Source organism: Corylus avellana, chromosome 1 (assembly GCF_965113065.1).
Source record: "Corylus avellana chromosome 1, dhCorAvel1.hap1.2, whole genome shotgun sequence".
Classification (NCBI taxonomy): domain Eukaryota; kingdom Viridiplantae; phylum Streptophyta; class Magnoliopsida; order Fagales; family Betulaceae; genus Corylus; species Corylus avellana.
In genome coordinates, this window is record NC_142490.1 from 37660133 (window position 1) to 37678414 (window position 18282).

Genomic DNA, 18282 nt, shown 5'->3' on the forward strand with positions numbered 1-18282 from the left:
TTTAGAATTAATTAAAATATCAAAATTGTCACTAGATTGATATTGATAATATGGAAAGAAATAAAGATAAATAAAAGGTAAATGTAGGGCTTTGATATCCACCACTAATTATTTTCAAATAATATAATAATATGCCAATAATCCAATTATATTATGAATACCTAATGTTTGCCAACTTAAGGGCATGTGTCTATATTCCTTAAGCTATTGATTTTCCTAAGCAACGAGCTAGGCATATGTGTATACTCTAACTCTTTTCTTTCTCAAAGGATTTAGCAGAGGTGTATACTAAGTTGTTCTTTAAGAAAATATAAATCTATGGAAATCGACAAACACATGGAGCCTAGGGCATGGGTGTATACTCTTGGTTTTCCATGTTGATTAACCCAAGAATCCGGTGTGGATTTCTTTTGCTACTCTTATTAAACCCAGGACTCGGTCATCCAAATTGATTTAATTAACTAATCATATCACATGCATATAATGGCCAATCACACACATATGAAGAATTCAAGAAAACATGAATTAATCAAGTTAAGCAACACAATATGATTATCACAAAGGTGCCAATATTGAAATATTAAATAAACATAATTAGGGCTTTAGTCTAGCCCTCCTTAAGAGTTAGTTACACATAATTAAAATAAAACTAAAAATAAAAGGGAAAGAAAGGACCAAAAGTGACTCATTGAAGTAGCCTCCAATTCCTCTCCCTAAAGTTGTCTCCTTGAAATTGTGTCTCTATTCTAGAGGTTTAATGGTCTATTTATATGCCTTAGGAATACTCTAAAAACCCTAAAAATAGTAGGGTTTGAGCCATAGTTCGCACAAAATTACAAAACCATAGAAATTACACTTTCCATATCAAGGCTGGCAGCTGACTTGCTCATCACGCACAGGTGCGCTCGATCACAGCCCATGTGCGATCGATCGCAGGACTACAATTGATCCTCTTGTGCTGGGCGCTCGATCGCAGGTGCCTTGTGCTTCATGATTGCAGAGCATCCAATATTCTTCAAAATCGCTCTTTAAGTCCGAAACTTCTAAGATTGCTTCCTTTTCTTCCAAGGACCTACAAAAATAAAGAAAACACATAAAAGAACTAAAATGACATAAATTAACCAAAACTAAAGGATTAACACATGTAAGTTAAGGGCTAAAATAGGAATATTTTGGCACTTAACACACCCCCAAACTTACATATTGCTAGTCCCTTAGCAATACAAAACTAAAAGCTAAATGAAAAAAGCTGAAAACAAAAAGATAAATCAATCTTTCGTGAGATGTACGATTGCATTTAGCATATGCAACAAGCCCTTTTAAACCTCTAAGAATTCCCTAAAGGATGAGTGAAGTCTCGTGAGGGTTTTTCAGAAATGTTACCCATAAACATCATGTAAGAGTTCATGTTATTCAAAAATTAAGGTATTACTCAAAACCATGATTCTCATTCATTAGCAAGCTTAAAAAGATAAACTTCATCTTCAAAATAAATTGGAATTTTAAAATTTATTCACTTACAAAAGAGATGCTAAGACATCACAAGTTCGAAACAGTGTAAGGTGAACTAGCACATAAATATGAAGCTTCCAATTATTTCCAATATGCAATGTCTCAATATCTCAAAATTCATAGAAATCCCTATTAGAATAAACAACAATAGCATATTTTTCTCCTTTTTTATTTTTATTTATTTATTTATTTTTTATTCTTTCTTTTGTTTGGTTGTGTTTGGTTCCCTTAAGCTTTCTAATTGACTCATGTAACGAGTGTTAAGTCAATGACTCTCAAACCAGATGGTTTCAGGACATTAGGTGTAAAACACCCCTAAGGACTTACTAATTCGAGTAAAAAAGGCTACGAAACCAAACTAACTATGACATTAATCAAATCAAAATTCTTCACCTTTTGACGTGAACACTCAATGCTTTGAGGCAAGAGGTCCAGTTACTTAGTGAAAAGCTTATCAATGATTTGTTTATTTATTTATTTATTTTTATCACATATCTATATATATATATGCCAAAGTATCCATCTAATAAATCATCCAGTTTCACCCAAGATATAGAAACACACACATTAGATTTCATGTCATACCCCACAAATTATGTGCTAATGTGCTTGTGTAAGATCAGATCAAATATATAGACAAAGAAAAAGGAAGATGTTTGCTTTTTGACATGTGATAAGCAGAGCATGTCAAAAACTGATTATTTGAAGAAACTGGTAAATTAAATCTGGACAAAACATTAAAAAAAAAGAAAAAGAAAAAAAAAAGCGAAAAGCAAGATGCCCAAGCCGTGCATGCCAATTTTAAGGAGACGTGCGTTCCCCAACATAAGCAAATGCAGTGTTGGGCCACACATAGGATAAATGAGTCTTGATTGCAGATGAAGAGACATATGGAGGTGGACGACTAGGAGAGACCTTGACTGGGAGCTTGTATAGCCCACGATCATTCAGGCCTTGAAGAAGAATTTTTCCCAACCCCTATTCCTTCACAAGAAAATATCAATGATGAAACTCAATGAAAGTATTGGTTTCAAGAGTGAATTTATGAATAGATAGTAAATTTTTTGTGATGGATGGAATGTGTAAAACAATGTGCAACATAAAAGATGCATTAGGAGAGAATAGAAGAGTGTCACCCGTGTTTTAAATGGTTAAACCCATTCCATTAGCCATATGGACTAGGTCAGATCCAATGTAGTAGATGGATCGGTGGTTGAGATTATTGAAATCGGATGTGAGGTGATGAGTAGCACCGGAATCGGGGTACCAGTTTTGGTCTAGGCTGCCGGATAAAGTGGAGATGTTGGCTAGCACGAGGGGATGAGGCTCTCGGCTAATGGTATGCTCTTCATAGCATTGGTAGCAATCAATTGCAACATGACCCAGATGATTACAGATCGAGCAAAGAGGACGTGTGGAAGAAGATCCACAGTTGTATGAGCCACGACCGGTTGGGAAGGAGCCATGGCCACGGCCACAGTAGACTCCACGGTTGAAAGAGGAGCCCCGACCGGAGTTGTGGTAGTAGTTTCCATGGTTGCTACGACCACCACGGTGTTAGGAAATTAATCCTATTACCCAAGACCCGTGAGATGCGAAAATTAAGAAGAATGCGAAATAACAAAGATTAGCCAATCACACACGACACAAATATTTAAGTGTTTCAGCTTAACAAGTCTACATCCACTTGTAGAGATGACCCGAAGAAAATGCACTATTAAAAGATGGAGTACAAAAATAATAGAGAGAAAATCACTCAGATCCCAAAGCCCCAACACACCCAAATCTCACTATCACACAAGAGAGATTATTCCCAAAATAGAATACAAAAGGCAGATATACAAACTCTTCTTTTGCTGGAACAAATGACGGTTAATCTTTATTTTCTTCTCTTACTCTGCAGCACCTTCTCTTCTAATCACTTGTTTTTGGCTCTTCCAAAAAAACAAAGAAGAAAACACCGTGGCAGTCCTTGTACCTCCTTCTCTCAGATTTTGTCCCACTTTTCTCCCCCTAAGGTGCTCTCAATTTTGCACACTTATGAGGCTATACAACTTGCAAAACAAGAGCTAAATACATGTCCTTTTATAGACACTCTAAGTCGGAGCTAAGGGAAAACCTTCTCCTTCTTGGAGAAGAAAACCCAATCCACGTAGAAGTAAAAAACCAAAGCCAAGTAGGTGAAGTAAAGAGTGGGCCCACATGCTTTAATTGAAGAGTTGAAAGGTCACAAACGTTAACAATCTCCACCTTGACTTGAAACTCATCAAGTTTAACAAAACATATCTCCTCTGGATGTCTCCGCTTCAACCCCTAAGGGAAATCACACACCACAAGTGTCCCTCAAGTCCATGCGCCTCTTGAACTTGAGCATAAAGCCTGGTTTAGACATAACACCATGCTTTCCTACTAGTCTCGTAGACCATACAGCTTTCTCTTATGACGCTTTCTTCCTTTAGACCCATCTGCACCCTTTAGCCTTCTTTCCCTTGGGTAATTTGTTGTTACATTTATCATCCTAAATTAATAGGCAAATAATTGTATGTTTTACCTGCAAGTGCACGAGGTCAACATAGCAATATATGATGCAAGTACGGGGTCATTCCAACGAGAATTGCTAAATTTTCCTTAAAATAAATTCTAAAAGTAAAACAAAACAAAGATTGATTATGACTTAATAATAATAAAAGGTAGGGCTTTGATATCCACCACTAATTATATTTGGATAATATAACAATATGCAAATGCTTTGATCATGTCATGCATATTTAATGTTTGTCAACTTAAGGGTATGAGTGTCTACTCCTTAAACTATTGATTTTCCTAAGCAACAAATTAGGCATGGGTGTCTACTCTAATTCTTTTCTTTCTTAAAGGATTTAGCATGAGTGTTTACTAAGTTGTTCTTTAAGAAAGCATGAATTCATGGAAATTGACAAACACATGAGGCCTAAAGCATGAGTGTCTACTCCCGGTTCCCCATGTTGATTAACCCAAGAACCCGGTGTGGATTTCTTTGTTACTTTTACTAAACCCAGGACTCGGTCATCCAAATTGATTTAACTAACTAGTCCATACCACATGCATATGTTGATTAGGCACACACATATGAGGAATTCATGAAAGCAGGAATTAATCAAGTTAAATATCACAACATGATCATCACAAAGGCGCCAATATTGAATATTAACTAAACATAACTAGAGCTTCAATCTAGCCCTACTAAGTAAATTAGTTACATATAAGTTTGATGTTAAACATCTTCATAAAATAAAAAGAAAGGAAAAGAATAAACTCGAAACTTGAATTTGAAGAGCTCCAATTCTTCTCCATGAAAATTGTGCCTATTCTAGAGGTTTAAGGGTCTATTTATAAGCCTTAGGAATACTTTAGAAACCCTAAAAATTGTAGGGTTTGAGCCCTAGTTCACACAAAGTTACAAAACCCTAGAAATTACACTTTCCATATCTAGGCTGGCGGCTGACTTGCTCATCACGAACGAGTGTGCTTGATCGTTGCTCATGTGCGATCGATCGCAGGACTGCGATCGATCCTGTTGTGCTGGGTGCTCGATCGCAGGTGCCTTGAGCTTCGTGGTCTTTGCCTGTAGTGTGCTCGATCGCAGCTCCCCTACGATTGATCGCACTACCAGAGCCTCCAATTTTCCTAAAATAGCTCTTTTGAGTCCAAAACTTCTAAGATTGCTTCTTTTTCTTTCAAGGACCTACAAAAACAAGGAAAACACATAAAAGAATTAAAATGGCATAAATTAACCAAAACTAAAGGATTAACACATGTAAGTTAAGGTCTAAAAATATGAATATTTTAGCACTTAACATAATTCTGCTGATTCCCAAGCCTTACCTCTCTGTAGTGACTTCACCTCTTTCGGCGTACCATTCTGAACAGACGATGGATCTCCACTACAAGCTGTCAAAGAAAAATAAACTACATACTCAAAGCCATACCTTTTTGTTGCTTTTCGATCACGTTTCTCTTTGCATCTTGCTAAAGAATAAGACTCTTCACGGTGCTGTAAGTCTCTTGAAGATTCGCTGTCTTCACATTCATCCGTGAGTGAACACTGTTCATCAAGCTCCACCACCATGAATTGTTGCTCTTTTTGCATTGTACTTTTAGAAAGCTCATCTGAGTAAAGAAACTCAGACTTCTTCGATTCCTGCTCTGTAACATCAGGTTCTACATTTGACCCATCTTTGCACATAACAAACTCATTAAAAGTCACATGTCAACTTCTAATAATTTTCCAGTTTTGATCATCCCAAAATCGATAATCGAAGGCCTCATCTCCATATCCTACAAAGAAACACTTTCTAGATTTAACATCTAGTTTACTCCAAGCATTAGACTCATCGTAGACATACGAAGTACAACCAAAAACTTTCAAATGTGAAAGATTTACCTCTTTTCCACTCTAGACTTTTTTCGGTAGTCTATGGCTTAGGGGAATAGAAGACCCCCTATTTATCAGGTGTGCAGCAGTGCTCACTACATCAGCCTAGAAAGTCTTTGGTAACCCAGCATGCAACATCATACTCCTAGCACGTTCATTGAGGGTCATGTTCATGTGCTTAGCCATGCCATTCTGCCATGGTCTTCCTAGGATAGTTTTCTCCATTCTAATCTCATTCACTGCGCAAAACTGTTTAAACCCCCTATCTTCGTATTCTCCTCCGTTGTTTGATCTCAAACACTTGAGCTTCAAGCCCATTTCAGTCTCAACCATGGCCTTCCATTTCTTAAAAGTATCGAATATATCAGATTTATTTTTCAAGAAATAAACCCATACCTTCTTGCTTGAGTCATCAATAAATGTGATGTAATACCGTGAGCCTCCAAGAGATGCCACTGGTGCAAGACCCCACAAATTCGTGTGTACTAGCTCCAGCATTCCAAGCGTAGGTGCTTTGTTAACTTTCATGAAACTCACCTTCTTCTGCTTCCCTAAGATGCAGCCTTCACATAAATCAGACTCATCTGACTTCAACTCCAGTAGTTTTCCCTTTGACATAAGTACCTTCATCCTTTTCTCGCTCAAGTGCCCAAGCCTTAGGTGCCAAAGTTTTGAGTCAGCACCTGCATCTGCAACAGTAACTGTATCCTTGCTGTTCGTGGTCATATAAAGAGTACCCGTCTTATGACCACGAACCAAAATCTTGGCTCCCTTGCTGACCTTCCACTCTCCACCGTGGAAATGAATTGAATGCCCTTCCTCATCAAACTGTCCTACTCAAATTAGGTTCATCTTCAGCTTCAGAGCATGCCTAACCTTCTGTAACTTCCATACCGAGTCATTGCGAACTCTAATGTGAACATCAACCATGCCCACAATATCCAATGCTGATCCATTAGGCAAATACACCTTCCCAAAATCTCCACCAACATAGTTCTTGAGAATTTTACGGATCGATGTTCTATGAAAAGATACTCCTGAGTCTAAAACCCATGAATCAAAGAGACTGTCAACATAAAGAGGTAAGGCATCATATACTTCTTCTGTCATTGCATTCGCATAATTGTTCTCAGTATCCTTCCGCAGTTCTCTGCAATTCTTCTTGTAATGGCCAGTCTTGCCACAGTTCCAACATTTGGGTTGTTATCTGAATCTGGACTTGCTTCTCCCTTTTCTGAAATTTGATGTGCCTTGACCAGAGTTTCTGTCTTGTCCTCTACCTCAAGTCTCGACTAAAGCAGCACCAGAACAAGAGGCTTCACCCACATCTCTTGTACGAACCTTTTCACTGAGAATCAAATCTCTGACGTCTTCATAGCTCAATTTACTCTTCCTTGTAGAGTTACTCACAGCCATCCTCACGGCTTCCCAGCTATTTGATAAAGACACCAAGATGATCAACGTGCGAATCTCATCATCAAAATCAAACCGAGGACAATTGATTTGTGATGGTGTTGAACTCCTTGTGATGATGTGCCACCAAAGCCCCTTCCACCATCTTTAGGTTGAACAATTTCTTCATCAGATGCACCTTATTGTTAGCCGACGGTTTTTCATACATACTTAATAAAGCCGCCATTAGACCTGCTGTTGTCTTCTCTATTACAACGTTGTGTGCAATTGATTTTGACAATGATAACTTGATAACTACCAGGGCTTTACGATCAAGAAGAGCCCACTCATTATGATACATGTCGTCGGGTTGCTCTCCTAAAAGAGGTTGATAGAGGTCCTTCCCATAAAGGATATCTTAAATCTGCACCTTCTAGTACCCAAAATCTATGCCGTTGAATTTTTCGATTCCTATCTTTTCTTCTTTAACTGCCATCGCTCCCACTCAAACCAAAAGCTCTGATACCAATTGTTAGGAAATTAATCATATTACCCAAGAGCCGTGAGATGCGAAAAGTAAGAAGAATGCGAAATAACAAAGATTATGCAATTACACACGGCACAAATATTTAAGTGGTTCGGTTTAACAAGCCTATATCCACTGGCGGAGATGACCTGGAGAAAATCCACTATCAAAAGATGGAGTACAAAAATAATAGAGTGAAAGTCACTCAGATTCCAAAGCCCCAATACACCCAATTCTACTATCACATAAGAGAGATTATTCCCAAAATAGAATACAAAAGACAAATATACAAACTCTTCTTTTGCTGGAACAGATGGCTGCTGATCTCTATTTTCTTCTCTTACTCTACAACACCTTCTCTTTTAATCACTTATTTTTGGCTCCTCCAAAAGCACCAAGAAGAAAACACCGTGGCAGCCCTTGTACCTCATTCTCTTGGATTTTCTCCCATTTTTCTCCACCCAAGGTGCTCTCAATTTAGCACACTTATGAGGCTATACAGCTTGCAAAACAAGGGCTGAATACATGCCCTTTTATAGACCCTCTAAGTCGGTGCTAAGGGAAAACCTTCTCCTTCTTGGAGAAGAAAACCCAATCCACGTAGAAGTAAAAAACCAAAGCCAAGTAGGTGAAGTAAAGAGTGGGCCCACATTCTTTAATTGAAGAGTTGAAAAGTCACAAAAGTTAACACTCGGTGAGGTGGATTTCGGGAGGCAAGATGCTTAGTTGCATCTGAGACGTCCATGTCTGATTGAGTGTGTTCAAGACGCAGCTCATGGGTCAATAGGTGACCATAAATTTCTTCAAGGGAAAGTATGTCAGCTCTTGTTGTAACAGAGGTGACAAAAGGTTGGTATTTTGAACCAAGTCCCTCATGTAGGAACGATTGTTTCTCCAAGTCACTGAGAGGTTGATTGATGGCTGCAAGGGCGTCGATGAGAGTTTGAAACTTATGGAAGTAATCCACGACGGATAGATTGCCTTTCTTCAAAGTGGCCAATTGAAAGTGCATGTTTAAAATATGTGCTTTGGATTGAGACGCAAAGAGGGTCTCTAGTTTAGTCCAGGCTTGTTTAGACGTTATGCATCTTGTGACATGAGAAATCATTTTCTCTGATATGGTGGAGATGAGGAAGCCAAGGATGATTTGATCTTGCATCTCCCAGTGGAGACAAGCTAGATTTGTCGTAGTGGCAGAGATGTGCTCCTTTACGGTGGTGATGGAGGGCGGTGGACATGGAAGAGAGCCGTCAAAATATCCAAAAATATTACCCCCTTTAAGATGTGGAATGACTTGGGGTAACCATGTAGGGTAATTTTCTTGAGTGAGTTTGGTGAGGTTGAAGTTGGAGAAGGTAACAAGTTGGGGAAGGGTGGGTTCGGCTGCCATTGATGAATAGTAGCAGATATGGCATGAGGAGAAAAAAAAAAATTATGTAGGAAAAAAAAAAATTGCAGAAGGAGAGAAATTTTGACGTTAGTGTTCTGGTAGCTCTGATACCATGTAAAGTCAAAGAAGTTTGTTAAGTGCCAAAATATTCATATTTTAGCCCTTAAACTTATATGTGTTAATTCCTTAGGTATGTTAATTTGTGCTATTTTAGTTCCTTTATGTGTTTTCCATGCTTTTGTAGGCTTTAGGAAGAAAATGAATTAAATCTGGAAGATTTGGGCTTAAAGAGAGAAATTGAAAAAGTTGGAGCTTCTGACGGTGCAATCGATCGCAAGTTCCCTGAGATTGAGCACACTACCAAAGAAGACAAAGCATGAAGCGGCCATGTGCGATGAGCGCACACGGGTTGCGATCGATCGTACCCGTGTGCAGGTGACACATCAAGAGTGCGGCCAGACTGTAACTATTTCCATATTTGGGTTTTCCAACTCCCACTTGTAATAGGAGTAAAACCCTACGAATTTCCTAGGTTTACTAGTGTAACAAGGACTTGTAAAGCCTATAAATAGACCTCTTAGCCTCTAGGAATAGGTGTAGAGAAAAGAGGCACAAGCTCTGAAAAGGAATTGAATGCTAAATCAAGAGGAGTTTGGGTTCTTCTTTTTTTCCACCTTTTATCTTTATTATGTAGTTTATATTTTATTTAGGGCTAGATTGAAGCCCTAATCATGTCTATTTATAATTGCAATATTGGTGCTTTTGCTACAATTATATTTTGGTGTATTTAACTTGATTAATACCTGTTATTTTGTATTCCTCATATGTGTTTGTCTGGCCAACATATGCATGTGGTATGAACTAGTTAGTTAAATAAATTTGGATGACTAAGTCCTAGGTTTAATAAAAGTAACAAAAGATATCCACACCGGATTCTTGGGTTAATCAACATGGGGAACCGAGAGTAAACACGCATGCCCTAGGGCTCTTGTGTTTGCCGATTCTACAGATTTATGCTTTCTTAAAGAACAACTCAGTAGATACCCATGCTAAATCCTTTAAGAAAGAAAAGAATTAGAGTAGACACACATGCCTAATTTGTTGCTTAGGGAAATCAATAGCTTAAGGAGTAGACACCCATGCCTTTAGGTTGGCAAATATTAGATATACCGATATAATTGACGCATTTGCATATTATTATCTTAATTAGTCTGATTAGTGGTGGATATCAAAACCCTAATCCTTTTTAGTTTTAGTTTATCTTTTATTTTATTTCTTTATATTAAATTCAATCGTGACAAATGAATTTTATTTGTTTAATTAAATAGGAAATTACTTCTAAACATAATTTACCAATCCTCGTGGGAATGATCTCGTATTTGCCTGCTATACTATCGTTTGATCTTGTGCACTTGCGAGTAAAACGTACCAAGTATTTGCCTATTAATTTAGGTGGGTATTTGGCACAACAAAGTTGAATATTTGCCACCTTGCTATAATCTAACATAGGCTGATGATATTTATAATATGAAGAGCTACAATTCAAAAGTACAAAATAATCTTGAGATAATGTAATCTATCTATAGAGTTTCAAATATGTAATTATCCTAATCTAAAGTGTTTCAGTTGCAACTTGTTATCTTGAGTTTGTTGAGATAAGACTGGAGATTATCTTGTGAGAGTATTTGTCCTTTACAATCTTGGTTTAAAAACCACCCTCTTCAAGGTAAGCTTTGAACCTCATTTCATTTTCATGTTATTTATATTCTACCCACATGATTTGACATGTTTTATGAAAGTTTTCAACATGCTTTAATAGTTTAATGAAGGTCCCCTTATTTTGAAGTAAATAGTTTTCAAAGAAGTCATGCACACACTCGTGTTTTCTAAGGTTTCACAGATTATATGGTTTGACATGATTAGTTGATCTATTAGTAGCATTGATTAGATTAGAACATTGGTTAGTTAAGAGTTTAGAGTTTTACATGCATTTTGGTGCTCACCAAATGTTTGACCCTTGGTAACCGAACGTTCAATCATCATAGACCGAACAATCGATGTCGAGACCGCACGTTCGATAATATCCAAAATTGTCTAATTAGAGTTTTATCGAAGTTTAGCATTGCATGCATGACGTAAGTTATCGATGTATGATAAATGACATTAGACTATACTTCGCAATAGCCAGGAGATGTCAAAATCTAAGGATGAGCAGATAAGGTAAGTAAATACTTACAATTTTTTTCACTAAAAAAGTGTGATATGTTATGAGCCTTCTATTTCTTAAATAACTGGATAAATGATTAACTAATTGATTAATGAGATGCATCGTATGACATGGTAAACCGGTACGTGCGATTTAATGGCCATGGGCTTGGGGTGTGTTTATATGAGCCTTGAATCCAATAGTTGTTCGTGACCGACGCAATCATGTTTGATTGGCGGGTCAATACAGAACGTACATCATTAATAACGTAGCCACTAGATGTCGAACTCGCTCGGGGTGCTAGTTTTATGGACAGCAGTGTACATTTATCCGAGGCACAGGTATTGTATTACAAGTCCCTTGAGATAATGTCAACTTTACTAAGAAAGAGTAATATTTCGGGTAGACCAGACAAGACAACTATGACTTCTATAAAGCATATCTTCTTGCATTAGAAATATTGGTGATTGTCACTAGGATTATGCCCATATCTCTCAAAAAATTAAAACTACATTTTTAAGGTTTGGTAAGAGGGGCAAAACATATTACATTTGTGAAAACTCACGTTTACTATTCGAATGCATATTGTAACTCACAACCTCATTTCTAGTTCAACCGTAAGGTTTACTTACTAAGTTGTAGACTTACATAATTATTGCAGTTTACCAAGTCTGCACAACTAGTCATTAGATTGCTCGCTGGGATGAGGATGCCAAGCAAGCATTTCTCTGTACCAAGTTTGACCGGTAATTTATAGGGGAAAGTCCACATACCCTCCTCAAACTATCACCCAATTAACAATGTCTCCTCCGAACTATAAAAAATTGTCAATGTTTATCCCAATGATGAAACTACCATTTGTAAAGTAAAAAAAAAAACAAATATTAAAACTTCTAAAAAAACCCTAAAAGAAAAAAAGAAAAAAAGAAAAAAATCAAAGGGTGGCAAATTTTAAATTAAAAAAAAAAACAATTTTTTTTTTTGGTTATAAAAATTGAAAATTTTTGTGTTTTTTTAATAACTTTTTTAAATAAAAATTTCTGTTTTAAAAAATTAACAATTTTCGTTTAAGAAAATAAAAATTTTCGTTTTCTAAAACAAAATAATAATAATAAAAAAAATTCCGCCTTAAAAATATATATATTCATTTAAAAAAACATTCATTTTTAAAAGAAAAGAATTAAAAATTTTTGGTTAAAAATAGTTATTTTTAAATTAAAATTTTTCGTTTAAAAAAAAATTATATTTTTATTTTGTTTGAATTTATAGTGGTATTTTTGTCTTATTGAGAAATAATAAGGGTATTTTTATCTTTTTGTTAGCTTTGGGGGAGACATTGACAATGTTTTGGTAATTTGGGGGGGTGACATTATCAATTGAGTAGTAGTTTGAGAAGATATGTGAACTCTATCCTAATTTTTAATTGGAAGCAAGCATAACAAATTTCCTCCAAACTTTGAGGATTAGCCCAACATCCATCGGGTAATTCCTTCTTATCTATGGTTTGTTCCCCACTTATCAGTCGTTGGTGGGATACTACTTGGCCTTTGGTTTGGTTGAGCTAATAATTAATTAAGATTAAATAAATCTCCTTGCAAAAATAAATCACGTCTAGACTTCACCTACTACCACCCATGAACAACTCTTGTCTCCCGCATTCAATAAAAAAAATAAAATAAAATTCAACCACTATATTTGACGTCAAAAAATCTTATGGTCGAGCTTGTTAACCAAGGTATCTCTACCTTGAATCATGCAGCAGCGGTAATGACAGCCAATGCAATAAATGGCGGAGTAGATGGTTGCCGGAGTAGATGATACTCATGAAGAAACGGCAATGACAGCCAAGGAAATAAATTGTAGAAAAGGAAAGTTTGGCTAACTAGCTCAACCATCTAGTACCCCACCATTTATATTAGACGAAAAAGCTCAAAATTCCATCTTAATACAATAAATAATCTATTAAACGAAACTAACTTTGATTTATATATCTTCTGTTGTTCACTAGCTATATATGATTATGCTCCACCAGATGCGAATTGTTAATTGCGAAAACTATATATACGTCAAAAAACGAGAAAAGAAAGAAAAGAAAAATGTTAGGGAAAAATATAAAAAAGCCCCCCAAACTACTAGCCGTTTTCGATTTAGCTCCCTAATGTTCCAAAAGTGATAAAGTAACCCCCCAAACTACCAAATTATTGCATTTTGGCCACTCCGTTAGTCAAAACCGTCAGTTTGGACGGAAATTGCAAAACGACGTCGTTTGTTACGGGTAAGTTACTACAATGCCCTTTTGAGAAAAATATAAAAAAGCCCCCCAAACTACCAGCCGTTTTCATTTTAGCCCCCTAATATTCAGAAAGTGATAAAGTAGCCCCCTAACTACCAAACAGTTGCAATTTGGCTACTCCGTTAGTCATTATTGTCAAATATGATGAAAAATTCAAAACTACGTCGTTTTAACCAGGGTAAGTTACTAAAATGTCCTTTTAGGAAAAAAAATCATATTAAAACAAGCACGCTAAACGGCACCGTTTTTCTTGAAATTTGGGTTTCCTTACACTTACTAAAACGTCGCCGTTTTGATAAGTGTTAGGAATAAAAGAAAAAACCTTAGACCCCATGCAGAAAAAACCCCCAACCCCAGTTTATCTCTCTCCCCCAAACCGCCGGCCACCACGTCGTTCTATCTCCGGCAACCTTCTCCCTCAAGTGAAAAAAAAGCAACACCCCTCTCTCTCTCTCTTTCTCTCAAAACCGACTGCCCCTGCCACCACCATCCATCACCGCCGGCCACACCATCCACTAGCTACGAAGCGCCACCGAAAAATTCTTACCCATTGTAGAAATCAAACAAAAAAACCACGTTCGTAGATAAACAACACCGATCCGACAGCTATACCATGAAATACAATAAAAAGATTGAGTTATGGGTAAGATTTACAGGCTGCTAGAGATAGACGACGTGGTGGCCGGCGGTTTTGGGGAGAGAGATAAACTAGGGTTGGGGGTTTTTTTGTGGGTCACCTGCGTGGGGTCTAGGGTTTTTTCTTTTAATTCCTAACACTTGCCAAAGTGGCGTCATTTTGGTAAGTGTAAGGAAACCCTAATTTCAAGCAAAACAGCGCCGTTTTGCTTGCTTGTTTTAATATGATTTTTTTTTTCAAAAAGGGCATTTTAGTAACTTACCAATGCCAAAACGACGTAGTTTTAAATTTCTCATCATATTTGATGGTAATGAATAACGGAGTGGCCAAATTGCAATTGTTTGGTTGTTTGGGGGCTACTTTATCACTTTCTGAATATTAGGGGGCTAAAATGAAAACGGCTGGTAGTTTGGGGGGCTTTTTTATATTTTTCTCAAAAGGGCATTGTAGTAACTTACTCGTAACAAACGACGTCGTTTTGCTGTTTCCATCCAAACTGACGGTTTTGACTAACGGAGTGGCCAAAATGCAATAGTTTGGTAGTTTAGGGGGCTACTTTATCACTTTTGGAACATTAGGGGGCTAAATCGAAAACGGCTGGTAGTTTGGGAGGCTTTTTTATATTTTTCCCAAAATGTTAATTGCGAATTGACTTTTTCTAAGTGTGATCAAGTGCGAAACAGCTTTTCACCTACGTGAATGCTTTTCCCAGCAATCAAATTAAAATGGGAATGGGAAAAGTTTTCGTTTCTTCTTCTCTTATTTTATTCTACTTCTTCTTAGAATGGGAATGGGAATGGGAGGTGAAAAGTCTACAATAATTGTTGAAGAACTTCGTCCTATCACATTAATTCGATAACCATTGATGTCTAAAGACTTGGTGTAGCAGAAACAATGACCATTTCCATTTGGTTCTCTATAAATAGGCATGTTTCCCATACAAGATATCTCACCCATCACCTTAAACCAAAGTATTAGAGAATACAGTGCTTACTTAGATATGATCAAAGGAGTCCATTTCCTTGCAATTGTGGCTCTCTTGTCACTTGCATCCTCCCTTGTCTCTGCCTTCGATCCCAGCCCTCTTCAGGATATCTGTGTTGCAGTTGATGACCCCAAGTCTGCTGGTATATATATTATTATGTTCGTTACCTTTTGCTTAGAAGCATTGCTATTGTTATTGTTTACTTACTGATCGATCTTGTATGCATGGTATCTTGCAATCTATTGTTTCTTGCAGTGTTCGTGAATGGAAAATTCTGCAAGGATTTGAAGTATGCCGAGACCAATGATTTCTTCTTCTCTGGGCTCCAAAATCCTAGAAATACAGATAATAAAGTTGGGTCAAATGTCACTACAGTAAATGTGGATCAAATAAAAGGCCTTAACACTCTAGGCATATCTTTGGTTCGTATTGACTACGCACCATATGGCCAAAATCCTCCCCACATTCACCCTCGTGGTACTGAGATTCTGATAGTCATAGAAGGTACTCTTTTAGTTGGTTTTGTCACATCTAACCCCGAGAACCGCCTTTTCACCAAAGTTCTAAATAAGGGAGATGTCTTCGTGTTCCCAATTGGTCTCATTCACTTCCAGTTCAATGTGGGAAAGACTAATGCTATAGCCTTTGCTGGTTTGAGCAGCCAAAATGCAGGTACCATAACAATAGCAAATACTGTTTTCGGATCCAATCCTCCCATCAATCCTGATGTTCTCGCCAAGGCCTTCCAACTTGACAAGAATGTTATTGAAGATCTTCAGAAAAAGTTCTAATTGTACAACATTTTGAGAAACTTCTAAAACAATTATAATAATTTGCCTCGTTCCATTATAATAATATTAAAATAAAAGTTTGTTTATGTAACACTGTCGAAGTGGAGTTGAAATATAAAATAATATTGACGTTTGTTGAGCGTGCATATATCTCTCTCTCTCTCTCACTCTCTCTCTATATGTATATGTATATATATATATAACATCCCAAATAGACAAATGATATAAGGACCATATCATTATCATCTCTAACACAATGGCAAAGGCTTATGCGGCTTAGAAGACAGTATTTTTTAGGGGCAAAAAGGCGGTTAGTAAAATCCTATAACCACCTATGCAGTTAACCAACGGTTAGCGGTTAACAACCCTAATAACCACTAATCACTTATTAATATATATATATATATATATATATATATATATATATATATATATATATATATATATATATTTTTTTTTTTTTTAAAAAAAAGGGTTAAAATTATTATAAAAAAAAAAAAAAAAAAAACGACGTCGTTTCATATACTTTTTTTATATATAATATAATATACATTATATTATATATATATATATAGGCGGTTACCAGTTATTCTTAACATCTTTTAAAAGCGATTAGCAGTGAAGGTTACTGAGGTTAGCGATTAGCTTTTCAACCTTAGTATTTTATTTTTTGGCAGAGATTTGAGCCTATGAAATGTTATTTTGGAAGGTAATGCTTTGAATATTGTTCATGATTTTTATTCGGAATACCAATTGTGGAAAATATATTGTACGTTGGTTGAAGATGCAAACATTGTTTTGCACAGTTTCCAATCTTGGGTCATAATACATACAAAAAGGGAAGCAAATACGACGGCATATCTGTTGGCAAAAGGGGCGTTCAAAATATCATCGTATGAAATTTGGATGGAAGAATAACTTGATTTTATTCATGAAATTGTACGTGTTGAAAGTTGTATCTTTGACGCTTTTTGAATGAATGGGATTTCACTTCAAAGATAAAAACATTCTTTTTTTATTTATTTTTTTTTTTTTTTACAGTTTCTCTATTTCATTTTTTTTTTCTTTCTTCTTTCTCATGGATAATATTAGGGATCTAGATTACATCTAATTAAAGCATTCATAATGGGCTAGCTAAATACTACTTTTCGTCAAGTTTGGTCTAATTTACAAAAAAAAAAAAAAAAAAAATGCTCCAACAAACTCCCTACTCCCCTCCTTATATTTAGTTTTGTTAAGAGTACTAGCAGGAGATATCTAACAATTTTCCTTAAATTTAAGGAATAAAACTACTTTTTGCTTTCTTATATAAATATACTCCACAACAACTTCCCTTAATCTTTCCCAATAGCATTAAAATATTAATTTTTTTACTTCTTTATTTTGTTTATTTCTTTTTTCCTTCCACTGTATCTCACTCTCAGCTCCCTCATTTTGTGTCGCCCTTTTTGTCCTCTGTGTAATCTTTCCAGATCGAGAGCTAAGATCTTACCAATAAGAACATAATAAGACTAATTAGTATAGTAATTTTCCAGAGATTAGTCCAACAGGGGTGGGGAATTTTTCTTTTTTCTTATCCTTAAATCCCCTTTTTTTATCCTCCCATCTAAGAGCTTTGTTATGAGCTATCAAGATCTTGGAATTTTAACTTGGAAGCGCTAAGGAGGAATAGCAGAGGAGTATACAAAGATGTAAAAAGAAAAAGAAGACAAGGTCTTGAACAATGGCTTGAGTTCAGTGAGAGAGAGCCTTTTAAGGAAACCATGGGTAGTGTCAATGGGGGCGGTTAGAAACTGCCCGCTAGCCGCTAACAGCGTAACCGCTTAACCATATCAACTGCTAACCGCATTTTTATATAATATATTTTTATAATTATAATTATAATAATATTTATACATATAACATAATCACTTAATCATTAAATCACAATTTTTTTTAGATAATTAAATCACAATTTGAGTATTAATATATTATCACTATAATTTATATGATTATATCACATGATCAATTGATCATTAAATCATTTGATTATATAATAATAAATTATACATATATAATATGACATAACTCATAAGTATACCAATTTATACTAATACAACAATTAAGTATCTAGAGACTTAGTTCCAATGTACGTTA

The 18282-nt window shown here is 36.1% G+C and overlaps 1 protein-coding gene across 1 annotated transcript; it reads left to right on the top strand.

The window, feature by feature from the left end:
- The first annotated feature begins 15298 nt into the window (after positions 1-15298).
- Positions 15299-16280, top strand: LOC132171432 (germin-like protein subfamily 1 member 17). Its single transcript, XM_059582741.2, has 2 exons — positions 15299-15497; positions 15611-16280. The coding sequence occupies exons 1-2, from the start codon at positions 15299-15301 to the stop codon at positions 16144-16146; spliced, it is 735 nt and encodes a 244-aa protein (XP_059438724.2). The 3' UTR covers positions 16147-16280.
- Positions 16281-18282: the final 2002 nt, after the last annotated feature.

Coding starts and splice junctions, on each gene's coding strand:
- LOC132171432 (XM_059582741.2), top strand. CDS start 15,299: ATGTTTCCCATACAAGATATCTCACCCATCACCTTAAACCAAAGTATT. Junction 15,498..15,610: donor TGATGACCCCAAGTCTGCTG/GTATATATATTA, acceptor TGTTTCTTGCAG/TGTTCGTGAATGGAAAATTC.